This window comes from Castor canadensis, chromosome 4, assembly GCF_047511655.1.
Source record: "Castor canadensis chromosome 4, mCasCan1.hap1v2, whole genome shotgun sequence".
NCBI lineage: Eukaryota > Metazoa > Chordata > Mammalia > Rodentia > Castoridae > Castor > Castor canadensis.
The window spans coordinates 157,466,744-157,478,132 of NC_133389.1; the positions used below are offsets into that span (position 1 = coordinate 157,466,744).

At 39.8% G+C, this 11,389-nt stretch overlaps 1 protein-coding gene across 1 annotated transcript; it reads right to left on the reverse strand.

The window, feature by feature from the left end:
• Positions 1 to 8,474: 8,474 nt before the first annotated feature.
• On the reverse strand, positions 8,475 to 10,736 carry LOC109677190 (gamma-crystallin A-like). Its single transcript, XM_020153310.2, is given in 4 exon segments — positions 8,475 to 8,773; positions 10,386 to 10,606; positions 10,609 to 10,627; positions 10,728 to 10,736. Coding segments are annotated over 4 exon segments (522 nt in total). The 3' UTR covers positions 8,475 to 8,500.
• Between the last annotated feature and the right edge of the window lie 653 nt (positions 10,737 to 11,389).

An 11,389-nucleotide genomic window follows, 5' to 3' on the forward strand; every position in this document is an offset into this window, starting at 1 on the left:
TATATAGCAGTCCTGACTGCTGCCTCCACAGGAAATCACACAAAAGAGCCCATTCCAGGGAGTAAGGGGATTTGCACGCCCCGCCCGCTCCCTCCCCTTGGTCATTGGGGTTGGCTGAATGGTTTACTCTGATTCTTTCTGGTAGGTTCGGGTTGCTCTGATTCACTAAAGCTGTTGTTGCCACCAAAGTGAAAAGAGTCTTTACTCTTTTAGTTGAGCAAAAGGGAGAGCGAAACTCCATCCCCACGCATTTATTTTACAGCTTACTCTGCTTAATTGCTTTCTCAAAGGTAATCAAACCTATCAATGTATTCTTTACAGGGACAGGTACTTTGTTTTTCAAAAAACTTTTTATAAACTAGAATTTGAATAATAGGGAATCTTAAGCAAAAGGAATGAAGAGAAGCAATCAAAGTACTTTAAAAAGCTTAACGCTTAGTTCAAATTCAAAATTCTATAATTATAATTGTTATTTGGGGGATTAGTTTAAATAGAATAGCAACTTAACTGGAAATTGTGGGCTTCTGGATGCTGGGTTGTCTCTCTAGGTCTTTTCTGTCCCTGAACCTAGAGCAGAGGCATGTTCTACAGTGGGCTCTCCATACCTGGCTGTAACAGGAAGGAAAGCAGATAGTTGTGGCCCTCCTCTCATCACCTCAGGGTCCTAAATCCTTCCTCTGCTGGAGGTTAACCAGAAGCCTGCCTGCTATTTGATGTCCTTGTCTATCTTCAAATGTTCTAGGATCTTTCTTTTTTCTTCAGCATTAAAACACTTCCTCCTCGATGAGAGTGATTTGAGTAGTGTAAGGTGTAATGCAGAAGCCCTCCGATCATCACAGTGTCCACTTCCTCAGATGTGAGGTGCTGAACAGTGTCTATGCCAGACTTCAAGGCTTCTTGACAGTGTGGGTCTCACAATGTGAACAGGGCCCCTAAGATCCCTGAGACAATTCCAAAGTGTTCATACTATCAGGACAGTTTTCAAAAATAATACCAGAGGATATTTGCCTTTCTCACTCTTATTCTTTTAAAAATGTGCAGTGGCATTTTTTTCTATAGGCTTACATGACATTAAAGTGATTTAAGACAATGTCATTCCTTTCATGAGTTGTTTCTGTTTTGGAAAATACAGTTATTATTCATAAAGATGTTATTTAGCATGCAGTAGGTTTACTGACCAATACTCCTCAGGACAAGAAAGATCTGGAATGTGTATTGATTCCAATAAAGATGAGTCATTGTCATTTCCAAGGTGGATGGGATCCAGGTATTCAACTTACCATCAAGTGGTTGATTGGTCTCTTCCAGGTGTTGGGTCATATTGGGGTTCACAGTTGGTCAGTCTTGCTGGAAGACTAGATACTGTGTAGTGATTATAGCTGAATTAGCCTTGGTAAGGTTAATGAACATTCTACTCTGCTCAGGAGTTCACTGTGCCAGCACTAGAGTGGCTGATGGTAGAGACTATCTGATATCAAATGACCAACTCATTCTGTCTACTGGATTGCTTAGCATCCCTTCCATGGTAGATGTCCTACAATAGGCATTAATATGGAAAGCATTCATCTTCATACTTTGTGCTCACTCCCATATCTCCATCTCTGTGTCTCTATCCCAGACCTTCTTGTCCCTAACATTCCAATCTTTCCATTTTTCTGGCCCAGGCCCAACCAGCCAAGCCACTCACTACTGTTCACTATTTCTGTGTATGTCCTGGTCTTAGGCTACTTTTCTTTCCACACAAATTGGATGACCAGATACACTTTCTTAAGGTTAAGGTCACACATTGGGAGAATTTTCCTCTCTGCTGTTTTTAGGCCCCACCCCCACCCAAAGTGAGTTATCCTCATACAGCAACATGTCATTTTTGCTTTGGACCCACATACCAAGCCAACCCATTACTGAACCAAGGTCATCCAGCCTTTTTTTCTCCTCTATCAGCTGGACAAAATTTCCCCTGCATGTGATTGTCACTGTGAGCTGAGAGTGAACTAGGGCAATGGTGGTGGGTGGCCTCAGCCTGCCCCACAGAGAACTCTAGAGCTACAGTCATGGTGGACTGAAGTAAGGAGTGTGAGCCCCTGCATTCCCCAGTAATTTGATGTGAGTTTCCACTGTGAAAAGTATTGAACTGGGGCAAGGTAGCCCCCTTCAGCAGAGGAAAATTACTTGGAACAAATTTAGCTTTCAGCTGTTAGCATTGGGGGAAGGAGTGCCTGAGCGCAGTATGCCACAGTGTGCACTCCAAGAAAAAATAAGCATTGATCACAGTCTTACGAGCTGTGAGAACTACAGTTAACATTTTGGGCTTTTCTTCCAGGATTATTTATATGTAAAAGCCATGTGTGGTTGTTTTATTCACACTATGAAGAATACTCTCATTTTCTTCTAAGTCATCTTTTAAATAGAGTGATTAGTAATAGTGGTTAAGGTGATTATATTTAGCCTTTTAATCTGAAAATTTGAAGAAAGACTGAATGAAAAATTATTCTGGAGGAAGGGGGAACAAAACAGGGTTATAGGGTCAATATGACCAAAGAATGTTACAGACATGTAAGAAAATGTCACAACACATTCCACTATTTTGTATAATTAATATGCTAATTAGCAAAAGGAAAAGAAAAAAATCATACTGGACTGTCAACCATATCCATGCTTAATGCCTAGCCAGTACTCAACAGAGTCCATCACCTGACGGAATTTCTAAGAAATATAAAGTGTCATTTTCATATGCTGAAAGTTCTAACCTTTAGAGACCAAAATTAAAACTTTTTTTTATATAAGACCTAATATATTCAGTGTCATTTGTGTTAGGGGATGATGATGAAATATCACCCAGTGAGCATTAATCTAATGCTATTTAAAACCACCCAGATTTTTATTTGTGATGATGTTCACATGATTCAGGACTGTAGGGAAATATCTTTTAAATCACACAAATTGACCAAGTGTTTGGTGCTGATGTATGGAAGGATCAGTAATCCTATGAAAGAAAGATAAGTGTCAGGGAAACGGCAGGGTATGATTAATTCTGGTAGGAGAAATTTAAGGATTGCACATGTTTAGCATCAACTGTAACTCTCCTGAAGGGCCTGCTTTGGCAGATGTTTGTTTTCTTTTGGGCCTCAAGGGCTAGCTTGTCTTCTAAAGAAGGACATCTTTTAGAAGATCTAGGGACTTATAAGGATCTGGGGCTTGGAGGAAGATGTCCTTGAGATGAGCAGAGTCTTCAGGGAGCTCCAGCATGTGGCTTCTGTTGCTACCTGGTACATCACAGATGACCCTGGGAACTGGTCATCTGTGATGAAAAAATAGAAGAGAAGAAAGAAATTAGTACAGGTGCTAGGTGTTATGGCTTTATGGGACCTCTTATAGTTTATAAAAGCCTAATTAAAGATATTATTTGTTCAGTGCTTAGATCACAAAAATCAGATGACCTGCCTTTGACTTGATCAATTAATGCCCATTGTGACTGAAGCAGTAGGATATTTGAAAATGCTGGATTTTCACCTAGTTTGTACAAACAACCACTTTCTCACCACTTTCCATGAGACTACAGCTTTGCTGTCCTGGCAGGAGTAAGGGCTCCCAGGATCCCAGCTGCTACAAAGTTCCAGGTGTACGGCAGCTAATATACAGCAAACAACATCTGTAAATAGCTGATACCCACCAATCCAAGCAGCTTGTGTGTCCCCTACTGACTCACACTATCCTATAAAAAGGGAAACTTATAATGGGTAATGGTTCCCTTATTGGAACAGAACTCACATGGTATCCATGTTACTTACCAGGGTGACTCTGCTGATCTGGGCCTTGGGAAGATGGTTGTTTCCCAAGGCTGGAACTCTCTCCCTTTCCCTGAAGTTTGCCATCTCCCACTGAGTCTTCTAGTATTCCAGGCCCCTCTTCCTAGAAAGTCTTCTCCAAGAACTGATCCTTACTTGTCTCTCCCTCCTCTGAGCATCTTCATCACCTTATTTTCTGCCAACTTTGCATTGTCTTTCTCATGTGGTTTTTCCTTTCTCATTTCCCTCTGTTTAAGATGGTAATAATCTCAAGGATAATAACCATGTCACATTTCTCTATCCTGTGTAATTACTTATTAATTAGGTGGATAAATGGAGCCTTGGAAACAGGAGAAACATCTAAACAATAATGATTCCTACCCCATTCTGAGAAACAGTAACTCTTCCATATGAGGTCACCACATGTGGGTGTCCAAAATCACAAAGCCATGTCCAGACACTCACTTTTGCCCACTCCCTACCACAATTAATGCTTCTGAGACTTTCCAGTTCTGTCCTGTCATTGGTGATCTTGGAAGACTGAGGTGAGGTAAAATGACCCAGAAACCTGGCCAACTATGTAGACAGACACTGTGGAGGTTTCCCTGAGACAGTGGAGGGCATTAGAATGAGGAAGAGCATAGCCAGGTGTTGTGGTCAGAATATGGAATGTCCCCAACAGGCTCATGTGTTGAAGCCTAGGTCCCCAGCTGGTGGCACTATTTGGGGAGGTTCTGGAAACTTAAGCAGATATGGCCTAACTTCAGGAATTAGATCACTGAGTACATAAACTTGGGGCTATATCTTGCCCTGCCCCCCCTGGCCTTTCTATCTGTCATGAGATAGATGAGTAGCCTCTGGCATGTGTTTTTGATGCCATGATGTTCTGCCCTATGGGCACAACCATGATGGATTTTATTATAACCTCTGAAACTGTGAGCCAAAAAATACATATTTCCTCCCTCTAAGTTGGTTTCCTTAGTTATTTGATCACAGTGACAATAAAACTGCCTATTGGGTTGGAGTCTTAGATCTTACCTGTAATGACTAATGCTTAGAGACAGGACAGGTGGGCAGAGAAAGAGAGAAGAAAAGAGAAGAGAAGAGAAGAGAAGGAAAAAGAAGAGAAGAGAAGAGGAGAGGAAAATGAATGAAGCCAGAGAAGAAGATGTTGAACAGCATTTTGTGAAGGACAATAATGAAAGAAATTTTAGAAAGTGGGTGGGTCAATAGAAAGACATGTTGGGTCTTAGATGCAGCGAGACATGCTTTGTTACATCTCTTTGTATTTTCACCAACTTCCTCATTCTACAACATGAGGAAAATTAATGCCTTTTGTCTGGGCCTTTTTATAACAAAGAGTTAAATACCTAGTTTAACTCTGAAGTTATATACAAGCTTCATTTTTCTTTTAAAAAAACAAGCACAAAACTCTTAATGATGGGACTTTTTTTTAAATCAGAAAAATTTAAAGGCACTTAAGGTCCTCTAGGAATTCATGGTTATATATATCAAAATATTTAAATCAAACTGATATAACCCTGGTTTCTCCCAAAAACAAAGCCATTCAATCAGAAGCCATTAAATTTACCTGAGGCCTGTTAGAAGTCTCAGTAGAAATGTTTATTACCCTCCTTCCTCCTGTACCCATACAAATGCTTTAGTCTATAATCTGAATTTTTCTGTGGTATTTTCAGGCATCTTTTTCCGCTCTCTGGTAACCATTTCTGTGTCTTCAGCATTTAAGTTCAACTCTATGTTCATCAGGACTGCTGAAGTAAGCCATCTCTGCTTTCATTTAAGTAGGTAGACTGGACCTGCAGCCAACATTGAGGTACTTATTTGGCTACGATGACAAACATAATAATAATAGCCTACTGTTTAATGAGTGGGTAGTATGTTCTAGATATTGTAAGGAGAATTTTATACAAATGACATCATGTACCTGATCCGCACAATTATTATCAAAACTGCCCCCAAATATTTGAGAAACCTGGACCAAGAGCATAAATAGACCCCCACCCACGGAATAACATCCTCTCTTTCATTCCCGCCCTCAAGTCCAACACTCACACCCCATACTCCAAACATCTGTCCTTTAGCTACTATCCTAAGGAGGACAGTCCTCATGAAAAACTCCCTCTTAGGCCTTGGAACTTAGGTCTAAATGGAGGGGATTTCAGAACCCCAAGTATGAGGAGCATGGTCTAGAAAGACAGGTATGGGAATGTTAAATAGCCCACGGGTTTCTGCTCATACAAAAGAGGTGCTTTAAAGCACCCAGTCCACGCCAAGGGTCACTACTGACCAAGTCTGATCATAGTACTGATCACTATGGAGAAATAAATCCAGAAAGGTACACATAGTAAGTGGAGGAACTGGGCATTGAACTTAAATTTGTGTCCAATACCTGAACTAATTGCCTCTCCATACACCAATGGCTTGCTTTGCATTTTATCACTTGAGATGTGCATATCTTATATCTTCTCTAAAGTATAAAATTCTCTTAGTAGGTCCAATGTCATATTCTTTTTGAATTTCCACCAGCCACATCACCCTACTATCCTACTCTGTCCTTACTAACCCTAAGAATCTTTGACTCTAAAAGGTATTCCATTAAATTCTAGTGTGTCAATAAAGTGATTTCTTAGCCTCACTGTAAGAGCTCAGTATTTAACCAAAAATAAAGGGCTCTGTAATTCTTGGCGTGCCCATTTGTGTGTGGACTTCTAATACAACAATGATGGGTGACTGTCGAAAGGACACAGAGAGCTAGGAACAGTAGAGCATGCCTGTTAATTCTAGACACTTGGGAGGCTGAGGCAGGAGGATCATAAATTTGAAGTCAATCCTGGCTACATAGCAAGTTCAAGGCCAGCCTGAGCTACATAGTGAAACCTTATCTCAGAAAACTAATGAAGAAAGTTTTTAATTTTGATAAAGTCCAAGTTTTTGTTGTTGTTACATGTGTTTTTAGTGTCATACTTAAGAAATCATTGCTAACCAGGCGCTGGTCATTCACGCCTATGATTCTACCTACTTGAGAGACAGAGATCAGTAGGATCAAAGATTGAAGCCAGCCCGGGGAAATAGTTCACAAGACCCCATCTCTAAAATACCCAACACAAAAAGGGCTAGTGCAGTGGCTTAAGTGATAGAGCCCCTGCCTAACAAGTGTAAGTCCCTGAGTTCAAATCCCAGTTCTGCCAAAAAAAAAAAATCATTGCTTAATTAAAGGTCAAAAAGATATATGCCTCTATTTTAAGAGTTTTATAATTTGAGTTCTTACATTTAAGTCTGTATGCCTTTCCAGTTAATTTTCATGTATCTTGTAAGTCAGGAGTCCAGTTTCATTTTTATGTATGGATATCCAGTTGTCCCAGTGCTATTTATTGAAAAGACTGTTCTTTTCCCATGAATGGTCTCCATGCCTTTGTCAAAACTCAGCTGAATATAGACACATGGGTTTGCTTCTGGACTCTCAATTCTATTCCATTCATCTATAGTCTGTTCTTATGCCAGCACTTCACTGTCTTGATTACCATTGTTTTGCGGTAAGTTTTGAACTGGGAACTGGATATTCCTACTGTTTGTCCTTTCTCAAGATTGTTTTGGCTATTCTTGGTCCCTGCAATTCTATATGGATTTTAGAACCAGTTTATCGATTTCTATGAAGAAGTCAAGGAAGATAGGTGTTATTTTTCCTCATATAAATTTGGAAAAGGAACCAATATTCTGGGAGAGCAGCTCTGCTAGAGTGATATTGCACAATAGCAAATATTAATACCTTATTCTAGAAAATTGAGCCTCTGATAATTGAGTATTGATGAAAATTCATACTGGGGTCCAAAACAAAGATTCCCATATTGTGATACTGAATTTGAGAAAAATACTGAGGATACACTTATTTTTACATTTACATTCATATAATGATTTAAAGGTAACAAAATGTTGTCTGTATTCACCATCTTTTCCCATCTTTTCATCATAATTATCCTGCGATTCAGTGAAACAGGAATTTATTACCACTAGTAGTTTTCAGTAAGGTAATTTAGACACAGAGGAGAAGTGATTTGCTCAAGGAGATAAGCTAGAAAGTAGGGCAACCAACCTTCCTGGTTTCCCTGCAACTGAGGGGCTTTCTAGGATGGAAGACTTTTGGTGCTAAAACTGGGAGAGACCTAGGTAAACTGGGCTGACTTGGTCACTCTACTGGTAAGCAGCAGAGGCAAGGTAAGAGATCAGGATGTTTAGCTCTTAGCACTTTTCCTAATGTGGATGAGTTTATTAAGCAGGCTTGGCCTTCTGTACTTTGGGAAATTATGCCTAAAATCCTTTCTTCATGCATCTTTTCTTGAGTAATCTCTTCTGAGACATCAGCTACCCTAATCTCCCATTGTTTTTGGTGTGGAAGCCAGACTGGGCTCTTTATTTTCTTCTTTCTGTGAGTTCTAATGGTTGTTCATCATGTTCACATTTCCTCTCTCCTTCAGACTCTAAGTCATGACAGGGGTGGATGCTTCATAAATACTGTTTCCTAACCAACAGGAAGGAAATGGACATTCAAAACACTGTCAGGGTCCAGTAAGTTGTCTGGACCACCACCTATTAGAATTCAGTCATTACTTAAAGATAAGCAAGAGCCACTTAGTGCCAGGAACACAAGTTGTATATTTATTGTATCTTTATGTGGATAATAGCAAGAAAAGCACAGCCTAGTACACATCGATGACCCATCTCAGAGAACCGACTTTGGTATCCATGGCACCCCAGTCATGGTACCGTCTGTAGTCTCCTGGTCTGAGCAGGTACTGCCGGCCCCGGTAGTTGGGCATCTCGTAGAGGACCCAGCAGCCCTCCAGCACATGGAGGGAGTAGATCTCATTGAGATGGAAGTGATCATGGATGCAGGAGCAGTCTTCCGTGGGCTCGGACACAAGGCCTCGGTAGTCATCTCTCTCATATAGCCTTATCCTATGACAGCTGGTCTGTTGTGACAAAAAAGAAGAACAGCAATGCTGTACATGTCTGCTGTTAGCAAAAGTGACAATCAGCCTGTGTCTTCATGGTTTTCAGACTACCCTCTAAAGTATGTTTCTTCCCTAATCCTACTCCTTGTTGTAAGAAGTAGGATTAAAGAGCATTAAAATAAAGCTGACCTGACCAGTGGTGACCTGGAGATCTTGTGGAAGAAACTAACATTAAAATGTAAGGAGTGAAAGCATTTTCTTTGTAAGTAGCCATCTATCACAACCATGGGTAGTGAGTCTGCAGAGAGGATTTGAACTCTGGAATGTTCCATTATGACACCATAATAACTGAATCCCGTCAAGCTTGTCTTAAAGTCACTTCTTGCATTCATATGCACATTGATTTGTGTATTTGCTCTGAGTCTACTTACTTTCAAATGACATTTTGTGAAGTCATTTGAACCATTCCCATTTCTTACCCCAAAGAAATATTTGGTTTTTTATATCTCTTTGTGCATATGCAAAATTTTGATTTCAATTCTTGAATCTCCTTGCTAAACAGCATAATTTGGTGCCATCAGAAATCATAAATAGATACACCATGTCACTAAAATCATGAAGCAGCACATGGGTGAATACCATGTCCCATGAAATCCTAATTAATTTTCTGTCTCTGTAAGAAACTAGTTAATAACTCCTGGGAAATACAGAGTCACACAAGATGAAGTGGGCTGTTTGCAGTTATAGGCTAGTATATCATAAAGTATAGTAAAAAAAAAAATCACCAAAACAGTCAGAACACATTCTACCTATATTAGCCTCCAAAAGGCTGTTAATTTTTTATCATTAAAAAATAATTATTTAGTTAGGCTTTTTTTTCTTATTGAACTTAGATGCTATCAAGCTTAATTTAATTATTTTTCAGATTTATTTAGCTTTAAATTGACAGAAAATTTGTTTGTATTTATTGTGTACAAGATGATGTTTTGAAGTATGCCCTGAATAAATTGTAGCTAATTAACAAATGCATTACCTCACATAGCTACATTTTTATGGTGAAAGTACTTACAATCCACTCTCTTAGTATTTTTAAAGAACGTATGATATAATCACTAGCTATAGTCAACATATACAATAGATCTCTTGAACTTATTCCTTCTATTTAATTGTAATTTTGTAACCTTTGAGTAACATCTCCGTAAATCTCCTTTCCCCAGCCTGCAGTAACCACCATCCTATTCTCTACTCCTATAAAACCAACTTCTTAAGATTCCATATATGAGTAAGATTATGTGACCTTTATTATTTCATTTAACATAATGACCTCCAGGTTCATCACTGTCATTGTAAATGATAGGATTTCCTTCTTTTGTGACACATATGACTATTCAGCCAAGTTCAATTTTAAAGTCTATGTTATGACTTCTTATGCTCTAAAACAATATTGATGTAGTTATGTGAATCACTGTTCACATTTTTTTTTTAATGTTTGAGGGTCTGGCTTTGCTGTGAGCACTAATCCAGTGTTCCTATCTTTGCTGAGAACACTAGTGAGAAACACTGACAAACAGGAACTGATGGCCACTGATCACTGATGCTGTCATGTCACTCAAGGTAAAGCAAAACTCACATAGGGAATTGAGCAACAGGAGCGGATGGAGTCGCTGAGGCCCATCCACTGCTGTGTGTCTGGATTGTCCCCGCGCCACAGAAAGTACTGGTGGCCCTGGTAATTGGGGCACTCATAAAGCATCCAGCAGCCGCTGTCTACACGGATGGAGTTGCAGTGGCTAAAGTTGGTCTGCAGGTTGGGGCTGTCACTGGTGCACTTATAACAGCGGCCCTGGAAGCGCGGTCCTTGTAGAAGGTGATCTGCAGTGCAGACAGTGCGACACAAATGGTGAGCTGGAAGATACATTCCCTCGTGCAGTAGATACTCAACAGACATGGTATGGCACCTCTCTTGCCTCACCTTTCCCATTGCTGTTGACAGCGAATGATCAGTGTCCAGTGTGATGGGGACAGGAGTGACAGCTGATATATATAGCAGGATGGATGCTATGTTGGCAAGAACAACACAAAAAGGGCCTGGGGGTAATGTGTAAGGGGATTTCTGTGTTCTCTTTCTCTCTCTCATTTGGGATCATGGGGCTGGGGGCTGTCATTCTGTCTGGCATTTTCGAGTTGTCCTCACTAGCTCCAGTGAAAGGAATTAAAGTCAGCAGAGCCATCATGACCTTGGAGACAAAAGGCGTGTTTCTCATCCTATGCAGCTGTCTAGAAATACATTATATGGCCAGCATTTTGCAGTGTTTGCCTATAGAAACTGCTGAAATGGAGGCTGGTGCTTCCATTTGCGGGAGCGGAGTACATGAGAATCATATCAGTTCCAGAAGGACCTGAAGGGCAAAGGGGCAACAAAAAGCCCCAAACAAATCTTCCAATTGAATGACAGTTGCATTTCTTTATCAGTACAATATGGCTTTGTACATGTTTAAGATAAAAAGGTTAGAACTGTGTATAGTAAAATTTCAATTGTGTTTATCAATGAATGGCAAGATTATAGGTCCTAGTTTTGTTTTTATTTCTTCTTTTCATTTTTTTCTATTACAAATATATATTCTAATTTTATGT